Raw genomic sequence first — 17,247 nt, 5'->3', positions numbered from 1 at the left:
AATTTCAATCAAATTTTAAACTTTAATCAAATTTTAAACTTCAATTAAATTTTAAATTTCAGTCGAATTTTAAATTTTAATCAAATTTTAAATTTTATTCAAATTTTAAATTTTAATCAAATTTTAAAATTTTAATCAATTTCATATTTCGAATGGCAAGTTTCAAATTTCAGATTTAAAATTGGAGTGCTTTGTTGCTTATCCACTGCACAGTCAGTATAGTTCCGTTGCTTCTCTGTATCCAGTGGAATGGGTGAGCCACAGTAAAACAAATGTGCCGCAATTACGAAAACAAATACATATTCTATTATAGAGAACGAATATAGCGTCGTCTACTGTTTCTTACATAATTACACGGTAAATATATTTGCTATAAGGTATTGTAGGCATCATTCTATAAGTGTGCAAAATTTTAAATAGTGTATCTCATATAAAATTTAGGAAATATTTATACCAGAAGCCACACACACCCCATTCCCTATACAGAATAAAGTATTTCACGAAAATAGGTGATTTTGTGAAATTTCCAAAGAACACTTGCCATGACTTGACTTCTGTCTTCTTTTAAAAGCGACCAATATCAAAATTAAGCCATTGCCTCTTTTTTTCATTTTCAGAAATCCCACATCGATGGTTTGCAGCGACCTTAAGATGACATAATGCAGCTCCGACATATAATCAAACCAGCTCGGATTCTGCCACATCGACATCATCCTACCAACTCGGTGTGGTGCCGCACCGTGCCCTTGCTACACATTCGTATCCATTATTAACTCTGTGCCGCTGAAAATCTGAAGTGTAGTGAATTTACATAAGTATGCCATTCTCTCATTTATCATTGGGCTTCCGCAAGAGAAAAAAATGCGTGTGTCCTGCGATGGTTATTATTTGAAACGAAAGGACGATTTTATTTATCGTGAATTGTCTGTTTATTGCTTACCAACTCACAATCATATCACGAGTAAGTATCTATAAAAGCAAACAACCATAGAAAAGAGAACCAATTAGCGAAATTGGTACTTGTCGTATTTGCTTTCCGGTGATTTCTACGAAAGTTATCCAATGGGCAGTAAAAATCCGTCAAAGCGGATCTGCTTCATGGGACTGCTGTCGTCGGTTGGATAAAGTTTTGATTTCACCAGTTACCGCTCACAATACGCAGCAAGTTGACCATTGTCGAGTAAGAACATGGCAATGAATGCAACCATAAAAGAATACTGGTTTTCATTTCATTTTATGTTTTCGTTTTTTGTTTCATAAAACCACTGGCTAGCTGAAAGACGAGGCTGCGATTGTTCAGCGAGTCGATCGAAATCGAAACCAGTTGGAGCCCGATTATTGTTTCATTTTCCTCGCAAGAGAACAGTACTCACAGCGCAGTTGGTTGTCCTTTTGGAATTGTACAGCAGGATTTCGTCACGAGAGCAACTTGTCGTCGTGCAGAAACATGCGACTCGAAAAGTTCATTTTCTAGAATCATCGCTGATTTGTCTAGCTCGAAACTGTTGATGTCGTTCGCTACCAAAATTGACGGAACAGTTTGGAGTAACCAAATTGTGAAGGCGATCTGAATTATATTCTCCAGTCACGTTAATGCCTTCCCAAACGAGCACCCGCTGAAGCTTAAAGATGATTTCGCCAGAGTTTCGAATCTATGAACTTGGTTAACTACTAGAAGGTTAAGGTTTTGATTATTTTGAAGTCCGCACATTTGTCGTCCAAATTACCGAATATATTCCCTATAACAGCATACATATAATATCACATTGGTAATGGAATGTTGAAAGTTGTTTACAATTTCCGGCATAGCTGGCATGACCAAACCCTACCCACATCGTAAAAGGAACAAACCGTTTTGTCATCTTGCAGCTTGCTCGCACACGGCATTCGGACATCCTTCCGAAACTTGTTCCGTTGCGTCGTGCAAAAGTTGAACAAATTTTCCCCTGTCTAGCCCGATCGCGGTCGCCCCGGCCAGATGTTATGCGGTACGTCGGGTTTGTCATCTAACGCCAAAACTATTTTCAGGAAACTTTATTTTATTAACTCTTTAATGGGCCGAACGTGGTCGCGTTGGCAAAGACACCGAAATACCCGCGCTGTCAAGGTTGCTATTTCTTATGGCTCATGGAAAACGTACGTCCCTCTTTCGGCGGTCTAATACCGGTCGGTTGTTGTGGTACGCATCAGTTCGGTCGTGTGCTGTTTTGTTCCAATTGAATTTTTGCTTGTTTGAGATTAGCAACGTTCATTGAGTGTTGTGCAATCATGAACAGTCAGAACCCTTCACGTTCTGAAAATGTCTAGCTATACTTCAAAAACTCAGATCGCTAGTTGGTACAAGATGACACATCCCATCGTTCACCAGCGAATGGGTGAATGTCTGAATGGGTTTTTGAATACAATTTGCATAAATTTAGTCCGCGCACGTCTCCGACAGAGATGGAAGCGACCGGGTTTTATTCCTGTTTGGCCGGCGGCAATTTGTGACGTTTGTGCAGACAGCTGGACGATTTGTTCTGCCCGTACTGCCTAGCCTGCGAGTGGAATTTTATTGTGATTATTTGTTCGAAAACAGGAAGTGCCATTTTGATGCCCTTCGGAAGTGCTAGTCTGCCGGCGCAGTCGACAATCATTTGTCTATTGACTCAAAGGACGTGGAAGCCGTTCTCTACGGCTTGATATTTGTGCAAAGCAAACATCAATTTTTTTCCGCTGATCAGAACATTTTTTATTGCTTCAGATATGGAGTACCCTTGTGTTAAACTGGAGAAACATAATTTTAAGTCCAATAACGCTTTATTATTTTCCTATTTCTATCTAACCTATGTGTATGTGCTGAATACACTTTAAATATTCAAAACAGTTCCAAACGTATTTCTAATAATGCAACAAAGACTACGGCAGTGTATACCAGTTATACAGTTTGAAACTAAACTGTTCGAAATAATACATCGTAAAGCACTGCTGGAAACGTGCCTGTTTTCTTTCCACTTCCACTATGAAACTCCCATATAAAATACTACGCTACTGAGCATACTTTAAGGAATTCCATCGATTTAAAATGATAATGCAAAAAAGGGAGAAACACCAATCAGTGCTCTCTTGATTAAATAGCATTACTTTTGGGTAAACTACCAAAAATCGCTGCTCTACCATAACTCAGTATAATCGCCCAGCAACTAACCTCCACTATTCTGTAGAGGTTCCAGTTAAGTCGCTCGTGCTTTAGAAATAACTACAACACCATGTTGTCAGATGTCTTAGTGATAAAAAAGTACCACATATATCCACCAGTAGGGATGTAATGCACCTCAGAGCAAATAAAGAGACAAATAAAAAACGCTCTTTGCACTTTTCAGGCGAACAACTGCTTTTCTCTTTCCCAATAATCCTCTTCACTCCGATGTGTTTAGCTCCCATACGTGCATTCGACTCCATGGCTACACACCTCAAAGAGTAGAAATAAAGAGGTCTTCAAGGTGACTCTTCAACGAAATTGTGCAGCTCCTGGTGCACAGATCTTTCTCTTTTACGTTTTCAAGTTTCTTTTTGTGCGGTCGTTCTGCACATCGCAGTGTTTTTACGCTGCTCTATTTTTCATCGGTGTATTTCGCTCTTTGTGGCACATTGTGTGAGCAAATAACAAGCCTGTCTACCAGCATGAAAATATTTTTTTTTCAAACGCAAACTCTCCAGCAGCACACACGTCGCTAACCGCAGTATTGAACTTCACCCACTCAGTTTGCAAATTCATAGCGTCCACTGCTTATTGTAGTGTCCAGAAGCTATAGCCACCATGCTACTCGATTGGCATAAGAGCAAAAACTGACCCAAACAGGCACGCGGCACCTCTATTTATAACTTTTCGTATTCCCGATGCCTGAAACTGAAAGTTAATAACTTTCTCCCCTGCCATCTTTGTCCACCCTCCCTCGCGTGATTCTTATACCCAGAAGTATCACCAACTACCCCTTCTCCCCCCCCCCAAACTCTTCCCGAAGCATATTGCTCTTCCTGTCTCTTCTATTATATTACATAATCTCGTTGAAAATGCCCAACTCTACTGCCACATAAAAATAACTCTAATTAATCTCCCCGAAACTTTACAAAATTTAATCACGCCCTCTAGTTTTTCCTAGTTTTAATATAGTTATAAAAATTGTCGAATTGAATAAAAAAAAACTTTTCGTATTTGATTGAGCCACTTAGGTGCTTCCTATTGATGGCTCTGCATGAAGTAGCTGCCTCGTTAATGGAAATTTTCCCCTTTTTTCGCTTTTACTGAATTTCAATAAAGTACGTTTAATATACAGATACTAAATTTATACAAATATTCAAGTAAGGCATTTTCATCTAGTAATAGCGGACATATAACCGTGCAAACTTTACATACACCCAGAATCGTATCGCTTTTGGATAATATTCTGTTCCCTTTTAGCATGATGACCGTTCAATTCGTAGTTTCTACTCCGTGATTGGCCAGAACAAGCGAAATTGTGCAGAGAATCAATGAATGAGTAGCTATCCATTCTCAATGTGCATGGTTCGGGAGTTCCATACTTTGAAATGCCAAAACCAGTCCGGCCCGTCCTTACAGTCATCGGGGAAGGAAAGAAATGTTAGTGTGACAAACGTGTATACATCTGCATCTCCAACGTTTGCCACGGGACAGAAATTTTTGTTGGTTGGATAGGATAAAAAGTTTAACAAATCTGGATTTACATTGATAAGTGATACGATCTATGCATCTCTCAGAAGTATTATCACGCGTTTTTTTAACTCTGGGCAGCTGGCTGCCAAAAATTGATATCGGTTGTTGAATGCTCGGTTTGTAAAATAGCTTCTTAACATAAAATTAAAGCTCCGGGCAGTCGACAGTCGGGAGTGTTGTCTATGTTCAATTGAATCAAACGATATGTGAACAATTTTATTATTCACTGTTTCTTTATTACGACGAAACACGACATTCCAAGAACAATACAATCCTAATAGAAGTACTATTTACCGTGTATGCGCTTTACTAATATTATTATAGGAAATGAAATGTCAATTATATATTGAAGCACATTTTAACCGGTGTAAAATAAGCACTACCGAAATACCTGAAACGACTAATTTTGTTAGTCGAATATACCATCGATGACATGCGCGAGATTGGAGACAACAAGAACGAAAAGGAACTATATTAAGTTAAAACAACAATGTGTCTATAAGATGGAGAAAATGCAATAAATAAATAAATAATACAGTGCTTGTGCTACTCCAAAGTAAGTAAAAGTGCTCAATAAAATGAGGACAATTTTTTAATTGATTGATGAGTTGATGGTGTAAATATGACAAATATACATTTGTTCTTCGTGCTGATATGAATCATATGCCCTGAATTGGTAACTGATTTTCGATTCTTTTCGCAAATTGTCAATTCTTAATCCTCCTACATGATTAAACAATCATCATTCCACTCAGACAAGACCATCCGTATTCCCCTGAAAAACGAGCCCCCGCATGAGTAGATTGGAAATATTATTGAAATACGAGAACCCGAAAGCCTTTTCCATCTTTATTTTATCCATTTATTCCCATTTCACATTTTTTTATATACTTTGCTCCATATTTTCCATATTCTATTTCCACCAGGTTGATTTAATTCGACTCTTTTGATATTTTCAAGTATAAACCATACTTGCCATCCACCACTCGCGTGTGACAGATGCAGCTATTCGAACAGGGCTGCCATGATTGATAATAAAATCCACTTGTTTGGAAGTCGTGCTGTTTCTTTAGTTAATAACTTTTCTCAGCAAAGTTTTACAAACTTATAATGTTCCACGAATATGTTCGCTAGAAGAATACCTTAAGAAATATATAGCGTTCTCATTAATTGGTTGTTGAGGTAATTTTTAGAGGGTTTATTTTCAATGTTAATAGATTTGCCATAATAATTTTCAAATAAACTTTGAAATTTTTGAAGGGTCCGTAGACACAACCGATCGGTACCAAAATTTGTATAATTACTAAAGACCATAAAAGGAGTCAGTAAAGCCTGGTGGAGCTTACATTCTGCAAGAAATAATTTCTTCCATATAAATTTGAACCAGTCTATAGTATCCATATCTTCGAGAAAATTAGTTTTGAAAGTCTTCAACAAAGTTTTTTTTCTTCATTTTGATTATAGGTGAGCTGCGTACAAAGCAATCTTCTGAACAACTACGCTATGCCCGCTTCTTTCAATAAAGTCGTTTGAAGTAGCATTTTCGAACACTTTGGTGAAGACATTAAATCACGATCTAAATTTGTTTGAAGAGTATTTTTATAATTACTTATAGGGGGATTGACCGCCAAAATTATTTTATTAGATGAGATGCAGCTTTACGTTGTAATATTGTTTAAAGATTCTATACATCTAACGTTGACAGTTTCGAAAAATTGTGATCGTGACCTTAAAAATATGCTCAACATTAATTTTATTAATCTTCACTATTAAAGCTCACAACTCCAAAGCAAGTCCTCGTTTACAAAAAATTATTATGCAATTCAATTCAACACTCAAATATACACCATTAAGAACCACTAACTTGAAATATTTTGAAATTTTTATTATTTCCCATTCTGTTTAGAGCCTATTTATGTAATTGACAATACAAAAAAGTAAAAACCGATTATGACCTGCTAAAGGAAAACGGAGTAATTTTTCATCATTTTCTTCCTACTTTCCAAAATATCTAGTTGTTGTTAATCACTCTGAGTTTTTGTCTCAGCTCTAGGTATTCTCAAAAAAATGCATTTATAGCAAATATTAAATTGTATGCAATTTTTCGGTGAGCAAGTTAGTGTTAATAAACATCAAGCTGCGCTTCCGATGCGAATCATTGTCCCTAATCCATATTTATTAGTATCTCTTCAAAAAAGAGCTCATTATATTTTGACGACTATGGAACCTCGACTAAGAGATCAATTACAAGATCCAATGCCCACAATGTTCCCATGATGCTTAAAACTGTAGGTTCTAAACGTAGTGATCAGACAGTATACCTACGACTATGACCAGTTGGCATTCAGCCTACATTATGGTTTATGTGAACGGTATGTTGATTGCTTGCCCGGAGCAGAAAGCTTACGATCAATTATTGCCAAAAATTGTATTAACCATTGGAAGATACAAATTTAATAGTTATATAAATATATAACTAGGCGTGATATAATCGAAACATTACTGTAATTCGGACATTTAAATCATTTTAATTGAATTTATTTTATCTTTTTAATTTAAAATTCATGTCCATTTTGTTTGCAAACAACAACGTTTTTGAACAGCTGTGACATTCGATTTATTCCAGGAATTTGTAGGAAAAGCCAACTAGGAGTTTTCTACAATCCACCTCAAATAGATTGCTCCTATGTTTTGAGTGAAATATTTTCTACCATGAAATATCAATATGACAATATTTTGCTTCTGGGCGACTTCAATACAAATATTCTAGATTTAGAATCGGAAAAAAGCAAACGCTTTCAAAGTTTTATGTCCAATCTGTCGTTTTATTCAGCTGGAGGTATACCAACGCACTATCACAGAACAGGTGCATCTCAGATTGACTTAATGCTATATAATCGTAAGGATTTTGTTCTATCCTTCCAGGAGGTTAGTGTACCATTCGTGTCGAATCATGATGTGCTATTTGCTTCTATAGATGTATGTACCCAAACGATACCATCAAAACCTATTAAATATCGTGATTGCAAGAACCTCGATCCAGCGAAGGTCATTTTTACGTACAGTCAAGTCAATTGGGAAGAATTTTACAGCCTCGATGTTCCAACTATGCTTGTAGACTTTTTCAACTTGCATATTAAGCATATACATGATCTATGTGTTCCTATAAGAACATTTTATAAAAGAGCTAAATACAACCCTTGGTACAATTCAAACATTTCTGGGAGAATTGTAGATCGCGATCTCGCTTACCAGAAATGAAAAATTTCAAAACAGGATCATAATCGCGAAGTATACAGACGTTTACGGAACAAAGTTACGACTTTAATAACCGAATCTGGGGATGGGTGTAGCGTAGTTGGTAAATCGATTGCCTAGTGCGCAGCGCACCTGGGTTCGAGTATCGACCCCGCACATAGGGTTAGAATTTTTTCATAAGAGACTTTTCTAACCCGAAGGGGCGAGTGACCTTAGGTTAAAACCTCTATAATCGAAAAAAAAATAACCGAATCTAAAAAAAGATATTATGGTGAACAATTTTTTCATAATATATCGCCAAAATATCTTTGGAAGCAATTCGCTACTAAAAAAAAACTAGTGATGCAATAAGCACAATTCACAGTCCACATCATACTAATCAGCATTTTACAGTTTTACTCATACCACTAGTACAAGCATTATTGATACTAGTCACTCTTTGACTGATCAATTTAACTTCAAACCAATAGAAGAATATGAAATTATAAATGCCATACATGATATTAAATCTAATGCAGTGTGCCTCGATGAGCTTCCAATCAAATTTACCACTAATACTGAAACCAATCAAATATATTTTCAATCAAATTGTATGTACCTATATATATATATATATATATATATATATATATATATATATATATATATATATATATATATATATATATATATATATATATATATATATATATATATATATATATATATATATATATATATATATATATATATATATATATATATATATATATATATATATATATATATATATATATATATATATATATATATATATATATATATATATATATATATATATATATATATATATATATATATATATATATATCCAAGTTCATGGAAAATGTCGAAAGTTATACCAATTAAGAAGAAAGCTGCGATTAATAATCTTGATAACATGCGACCAGTTAGTATCTTGTGTACTTTATCAAAGGCGTTTGAAAAATTTTTGAAAAAACAAATGGTACTTTTCATTGCTAGTAATAGTTTAATACATCAATTCCAATCGGGATATCGCTCGGGTCACAGCACCAAAACAGCTATGATTAAGGTATGTGATGACATTGATTTGATTCTAGATAAGAAATCATCGGTCGTTCTTATTCTGCTCGATTTTTCTAAAGCATTTGATACTATATCGCATAATAATTTGTGTAAGAAATTGAAAAATAATTTTGGATTTAACCGTAATGCTGTTGAATTAATTCGTTCATATTTAACAAGACGTCAGCAGACAGTTTTTATCGATTGTAGTTTTTCCGAATTGCTGCCAGTTGTATCAGGTGTACCACAAGGATCTGTTCTTGGCCCTTTGCTATTTTCGGTATATATTAACGATTTGCCATCTAAATTATACGGGTGTGGTGTTCATATGTTCGCCGACGATGTACAAATTTATTTTGATTGTTCTAACATGAGCCGGGATCAGGTTTCAGATCTTATAAACAGGAATCTAAATAGAATTTTTCAATGGGCCGGTGATAATTCTCTTATACTGAATAGTAGTAAGACGCTAGCAATATTTAACTCTCGTTCGAAACGTGATGCTTTAAAGCCTGATATTTTCATCGATGGCAATCAGATTCAAGTTTCAGATACCGTTTGCAGTTTGGGTGTAACAATTCAAAAAAAATTTGAGTGGGATTCTTTCATTGCTAAGCAATGCGGTAAAATATATGCATCCTTGAGAACCCTTCGATTTAAAGCTTGGTTACTCAATTCATCAATAAAATTGTTTTTATTCAAAAGTCTAATCTACCCACATTTTCTTTATTGTGATTTTATTCTCACTCAAGTAACAGCAATTAGTTTGAATAGATTAAAAGTAGCTCTCAACTGCTGTTGTAGATTTATTTTCAATATTAATAGATATTCTAGTATAACACGTTTTCAACCTACTTTGATTGGATGTTCGTTTGCCAATTTCGCAAAGTGTCGCACTGTAATATTAGTACACAACATCGTTACAACAAAGTGTCCGGCCTATCTTCTACAAAACTTTGTACCTTTAGGAAGTCAAAGAGGAAAAAAGTATCACATTTCCCGTTGCAGAACTTGTTACTATTCAAATTCATTACTTGTGAGAGGTATTGTGTTTTGGAATTTGTTACAGAATAAAAACTCTTTAGTTGGGTTCGAAAGGGAATATATGGAGCATCTAAATTGTGTGTAAATGTTAGTATTTCATTCATTTTAAATTTTTGGTTATTAATAATATTTTTAGAAACGCTTCTTCCTATCATAACATAAAAGGCATAGGTCTTAAGTTCATTGAATAAATTAAATGAATAAATAAATAAATAAATAACTATTGGGGCTTTAACCCTAAAATTCAGAACTAATAGTTGCAAGTATTATCCATAGAACTGAGGTTATCGCAATTAACGTGATTAGATTCCACTGGAACAGTGGCCCCAGGGATAGTTTCGGTCAACGGTGAAAACGAAATTATACTATAGCTTTGTTTTGTTAAAATTTAATTGAAAACAGGTACAGGTTTTCCATGCAATCGGACTATTATAAATGCTACAGAAATCCAGTGGAGCATAGGGAGATATAAATTGAGCATTTTCTAGTACTGCTAGAGAAAGAAGTTTGCGTAAAGACGACTTCCTGGTATTGTTCCATATTTAAGGAGCATTTTCATGTCCTTTAAAATTTGGTTGAAAAGGCTATACAGACTGTCATTTAAAACGCACAATCAGCTAGCTGGCTTAAGGCATAATAGTAATCCGACAAAGTACTGTTGCATGTTACCCCAAATAGGTAGTTAACAAAGTTAAATCTAGCTTATATTTAAGAGGGAAAACAAAGCCCGATCAGAAACACATAACAAAAACATTTCCAAACTATATCTCGCGCTGTTACTTGTTATAATTTTCTGTTATTTTAACTACTAACGAGACCAAATTTATAACACAATCTGTTACGAAAATTTTATTGTGTTTTAATCTTGTTATTTCATTTTGATCGGGAGAAGTATCAAATAGTAAGGTTTGCTATTGTATACTCGATCTGTACCTAAATGATATGCTTTTACCATTGAAGTGGAGCAAAGGAAGACATTCCAGCTTCTTTTTACTTGAAAAATCTCAAAATACAAAAGATTAGCCTGTCATGCTAAATAAACCGATAATAATGACTGGTAGTACATGATTATCTTTTAACATATGCCAACATTTAGCAACAATAGTACTAAATTGCAAACATTATTATTAGCGTTGTTGAAGTCATCTGAACAGAAACATGTTGAAGTGTTGCAAGTTACCCCGTTTGACGGTACACTTGCAACCTGATTTTGAGCATTCGAACCCTGGTGAGGATGATACAATGGACATTGAAAAACTCAACCGGTAACGCCACGTACTTATCCAAACCTTTCAAACCATAGCCGTTGGTTTCTCCAGCATTGCAACCACAAATATAACCGGTTAATGTATCCAGCAAACTCATTGCAATTATTACATTAAACATAATTTACACGCCACTGCTGCACCGCAAAAAAAAAGCCGCACCAGGTCGACCTCACTCTACTTTCAAGACCTAGGATAAACTCAAATTATTCAATCTCCCCAAAAAAAAACCGCTCGCTACGTCCGATCGCGATCGCGGCTCGCGCATAGCGTAGATGCTCAACCAAAATAATTCACCTGAGAGCCACAACCACAACTCCGCACTATACGCGTAAGAAGTAAAAATTGCATTTTCCCTACCCCGGGCCTACACGATGATTGATCGTGTGCTGATGGTTGGTGGAGTGCGTGCAGCAGTCATACTTGGCATATTTTAGTCTGGTCTTAATTTTGATAGTGCAGTCGGTCTCGTTTCATGCTTGTACTGGCGCTGCTGGCTGCCACCGCGAAGTCGCAACAGTTAGTGCAGTGTAATTGTACTTACGGTTAATTCCGTGGAATCATCGCATATTCAAGGCAACAACAACTAGCTGCGCGAAGATGAAACAGTTCCAGTAGGTACCACCAGCCAAGCCCCATCAGCTGTGAGGCAGCAGTTAGCACGTGATGATGAACGTGAAGAAACCAAGTACGATCTCGTAAGTTGTTTGCCTTTGGTTTGTTGATTTTTTTGGTTTTGTTGTTTTTTACTTCGATTTCGTGAGCCAACAATTACAATGCCGAAAGAGCTGTGAAGTTCGTTACGGTTGCAAAATAAGCTCAACAGGGAAGATACGCTGCACCGCTGGGTACTCGTTCGAAAGGGTTTGGAAATCGATTATGAATGAAAGTGGATTTGTCTTGATGTTATTTAGAGTCGTTCGAAGCCGTTAATGCAATAGAATGACATAGACACAGATTCGGTGGTCTGTTATTAGATGATTGAACAAATGACACGAAAATAATGATAATATAAAATGAGTTTACATGAAAAATGGATGTTCGTTTCACCGTAACAACCATGTAAATATTTACCAACCCCCGCAAACAATTTTGAATATATTAACATTACTTCTGCTGACAAAATCTTGTCCAAACTTTTTACACCGATCCACTTGTAAATTCAAACAGCAAAACAATGAACCCTCGCTGCAGCTGACGGTTAACGACCGGACGGCGGCGGACGAAGAGTGACGGTACGCTTACAACACATACACACCAAAAACAGAAGAAAAACCGCGCGCATAACCTAAACGTACATAGGTTTCACGAGGCTGCAAAAAGCAATATGCTATCGGGCAGAGTATCGCGCACTCGAACGTCTCCAAGTGCATGCCCAAGCAGCCGCCGGTGGGAGTACATACTGTGAGTGTGTGCCGGCTTTTCAAGAGCCGAGTTGTTCGGATTCTCAATTGTAGCTCAACTCCACCGCAAACGACCTTTTGCGTTGTAATAAAACTGGGGAAATGAATATTCAAACGACCTTTCTGATACGAGTCGAGGCGTCTCTTGGAGATTTGACATTAGCGGTTTCCGTCAAATGATGGAATAAAATTATCTAGAGAATCTTTTGATATTTTGTTTGAGTTGCTCTTAAAGGGCGAATGCGAACTTATTGCAACACTGTACATTTTTCTATTTATCTAATAAAAACACAATTTGGTAAGCAGTTTGATGTTAAACATAGTTTGTATATATTAAATCAATTATCAGATATTGTTTGGTAAAATTCTTGTCACTTTCGCATCATGGTATCTATCCGAAGCGCTTGTACAGTCGTCTAATTTTCCAATTTTATACACTGCAGTACAGCATTTGCATGTTTTGCTTTCTCCTTAGTCTGAGTTATTGGGTGGAATCATAAACCAAGAGGACAAAAGGCATAGTAATAGCACTTTAACAAAAGCACTGTTTTTGAGCGACTTAGTGGAATGTTATATCAAACTCTTTTACCGTTGTCTTCCGTTTTAATTCCACTATGATGAACAAAATGCAAAAATGCACTTTACTGTTACAGATACGTATTTCGGCTACGACTTGCAGCCTTCTTCAGTGTATTGTATCAGAATGAAGAAACTACCCTCTGTACCGCTTTATGTACCGAAAAGACAGGTAGAAATTAGGTTACTTAGGTGTGAAGATGATCATTTGCGTACGAATAATGTTTGGAAAAGCCATGTATATCCGTTACCTTGATCTCGATTGAGTAAAGACGAAGGGGGTTGTTTAAAAATTTCTAGGCTCTCACCTACATCCAAGTTCCATGGATTAGAAATTTGACGTTGAATTTTTATATCCTCGGTAGTCAGATCATGGTTTTCTGAAAAGGAATGGTCCGCTACCTTAGATTTGAAGTGAAATGGTACATCTTTAACAGCTTCCTTGGAAGCTTTGGTGATTTCAGCGATGTGCTCTTTAAACCGAATATCTAGTGTTCTCTATGTTTGTCCAATATAAGCTTTATCACAATGAGAACAGAAAATTTTGTATACCCCAGATTTTCCCAGAGTTTCAATTGGATCTTTAGTAGATCCTAATATCGATTTAAGTTGGTACTTTCTACTACTAAAAACAAGATCCATACCAAACTTTTTTAATTTATGTCTAAGTGGATATTTTATTGAAGTCTACTGCTATGCTTTTTAAATTCTCGGTTATTGGGGTTAATGTGGTGAGAGATTGCTTGTTGAATTTTTTATTTTTTTATTGATTATTGATTGGAGAGTTTGCTCTGGATATCAATTGAGCCTGCCAATTTTGAAAATAAACTCTGTTTCTTTAATTTTTGCTTCGTCGCTGAGTGGTAAACTAAGCATTCTGTGAACCATGTGATGGAATGCTGCCATTTTATACTAATAAGAATGGTTGGAAGTATTTGGTATAACTCTATCTGTATTGGTAGGTTTTCTATAAATTTCAAAAGTCACGGATTTTACTTCTCTTATTATAAGGATATCCAAAAATGGTAATTTGTTATCTTTTTCTTCTTCATGTGTAAACTTGATATGATTATGAGCTTCCAATATCTTTGTTAAATTTCTCCGTTTGATAATGCAAACAGCGTTCTGGCTCCAACAGCGTTCTGGCAACAAATCTTTCATCTTTAAACATTGTTCTAGGTTTGCCATGAAAAGCTCACAAAGAAAAGAAGAGAGTGGGTTACCCATAGGGGCACCCTTAGTTTGTTTATAGAAGACACCTCAGAATGTGATAAAATTTTCCTCCATGCAAAGGCGAGTAAGTTTAATATAAGATCTCACTTTGCTTTTCCGTAGACTATTGCTATTCTGTTGTAGTAACCAATCCTCTAAGAGGTTAATTGAATCTTTTACAGGGACACTTGGGAATAGCGCGGTTACGTCAAAAGAGACCATTATCTCGTCATCTTTAAGTTCACCTGATTTCTGAAGTTTGATTGCGAAATCTTGTGTGCTCTTAACTGAGCAACTATGGAATTGTTTAAGCATTGTTTGGAATTCGTTAACCAACCATTTTTCAATTTTTTGGGGTAGGGGCATTTACAGCTGAAATAATTTCCCTCATTTCATTCCCAGGTTTGTGGGTTTTAGGTAGTCCCTTAATTCTAGGTAAGGCGAGATCTGAAACTTTTACACGTGACAGGCTATCCCCGAGGACGGGTTTGCATTTTTTAAGGGTTTTATCGACACGTTTGATCCTGTCAGGGAGAGGATTTATTCTTTGAATTATATATGGACCAGAGTTTACTTTATGTTGCATGTCAGTATCATATTGATGCTTATCCATCACCACTACTTTATTTCCCTTGTCAGCCTTGATGAAGTAAACCGGCTTTTCTCTCAATTATTTGGGTCCAAAACCTGTACAGTAGGTTTTGGCGGACGGTCAAGAGAATATTTCCTTTTAAGGTTGAAATTTTTTTTGGTAAGCAACTTACTGTAACAGCTCGATCCTGGAACTTGCTAATATAATTTTAAACGCACTTTTACACTTTTAAACCCATTCTTTTTTCTGCACTTTCTTTTCCTTCCTTCTGACCAGTCCAGTCTCTCGTTCCTCTTCCCCCTTCTTCCTCCCTCTCCCTTTTTCCTCTCCCTCTCTAACCACTGTTCATCGCTCAAGGTATTCTTCTTTTCAGGTACGTCACCGTAGTAGAACCCTACATCCCACCTTATTTTTAATTTTTATTTTTAAAAAGGCACGTAGTCTTGGAACCTCTTGGGAGCCAAACGTCTTCGTTTATCTGGCCCTAAAGCACCTGCATCATGCGCCGATTCTTCGCTAAACTCATCCTGTCGAAGGCCATCTATTCGATATTCTGAACCCTTCTCGGCGTTAGAATTTTCCGCCCTTATTGGTAACCCTGTTTGAGAATATTCTGATCGTCTATCTGTCTCCTGTGCTTGTACTTCTGCTTTCTTAAGATGTGATACATAACGTTTATATTCGTTCCCTGATATTAATGATTTAATTTTAACTTCTGAACCCATTCGTTTGATTACTTTGAACAGCTCCGAAGAATAATCGGCAGCCAATTTGTTTTCCTTTCTCTGTCGTTTAACGTAGACATATTCCCCCTCTTCAATTTCATTACTACGAGCCTTCCGTTTGTTGTCGGAGTATTCCTTCCCCTTTTCCTTAACGATTTTATCCCTATCTCGAACTTCCCCATCTTCTTTGTACTCCGGTATCGATGGCAGTTTATTTCTAATCCTGCGCCCGAACATCAGCTCCGAAGGGGTCTTTCCTGTTGTCGAATGAATTGTAGAATGGTATGCCAGTAAATATTTTCTCAGTTCTAAACGCCAGTCCTTGCCTAATTCCTGCGCGATTCGTAGGCGTTTCAATATGCTTCTATTCTGACGCTCTACCTCTCCATTCGCTTGAGGCCAGTACGGAATCGTGTTCACCAGTTTAATATTTAATTCTTCACAGAATTGCCTAAGCTCCTTACATTCACTACTCAATTGGGGCCCGTTATCAGCTCTCATTGTGATAGGGACTCCAAACCGACCGAATATCGTCGATAATTCTCGTATTGTGTCGATAGCAGTGGTATTCTTCATTTCCACAACTTCTACGAAACGGCTGTAATAGTCCACTACCACGAATAGCCATTGACCTTCAGGCAGTGGTCCCATAAAATCAACGGCTATTTCCTGCCAAGGTCCTGCGGGCATTTGTTTCCTTATCATGGGCTCTGGTGCATCTGGTGCTGATACCAATATACAACCACGGCAATTCCTGACGAAAGTCTCCACATCTCTGTCCATCTTGGGCCACCACACCGATAAACGCAACGTTGATTTCATCATTGAGGTTCCCAGATGCCCCTCGTGAGCGATACGAAGAATCCGGGCCCGCAGTATCCTAGGGACTACTATACGATCTCCGCGTAATAGGATGTCTCCAACTCTACATAATTCATTAGCGAAGATCCGAAACTCAATTGGCAGTTCATCACGTTTATCTTGTTCAACCATCTCTAGAATCGTTTGTAATTCCGTATCCGATTTGGTAGCTTCCACCATTTCTTCCCAAGGAACAGCCACAGCGTGCGCAGCAAAGTCTGTTATCTCCCTAATCATTACTTCTTCTCGTTGGTCAAATGGCACTGGTTTTAATGTCGACAGTCTGGATAATACGTCGGCTTGGTTTTGGTCTCCGGGTATGTGCGTTATTGAGTAATCAAACCCTTGGAGGCGTAGTACCCACCTTTCGATTCGGGCGCATGGTCGCGACCGAGGTGTAAACAAGTAGATTAAAGCCTTGCAATCGGTCAAAATCTCAAACTCCAACCCGTACAAATAAATATAGAACTTTTCGACACACCACACCAACGCGAGTGCTTCTTTTTCAGTATGACAGTATCTTTTTTCCGTG

General features: G+C 36.8%; 2 protein-coding genes across 6 annotated transcripts in view; both read right to left on the bottom strand.

Moving 5' to 3' along the window:
* The window catches only part of LOC131684772 (uncharacterized), a 736,395-nt gene that overhangs the window by 641,491 nt on the left and 77,657 nt on the right, over positions 1-17,247 (bottom strand). The window lies entirely within an intron of this gene.
* LOC131680815 (uncharacterized protein K02A2.6-like) lies at positions 15,555-16,952 on the bottom strand. Its single transcript, XM_058961525.1, has one exon. It carries the CDS (start codon positions 16,950-16,952, stop codon positions 15,555-15,557), a length of 1,398 nt encoding a protein of 465 aa, XP_058817508.1.

Source organism: Topomyia yanbarensis, chromosome 2 (genome assembly GCF_030247195.1).
Source record: "Topomyia yanbarensis strain Yona2022 chromosome 2, ASM3024719v1, whole genome shotgun sequence".
Taxonomy (NCBI): domain Eukaryota; kingdom Metazoa; phylum Arthropoda; class Insecta; order Diptera; family Culicidae; genus Topomyia; species Topomyia yanbarensis.
This window is presented reverse-complemented; position numbering and strand designations above follow the sequence as displayed.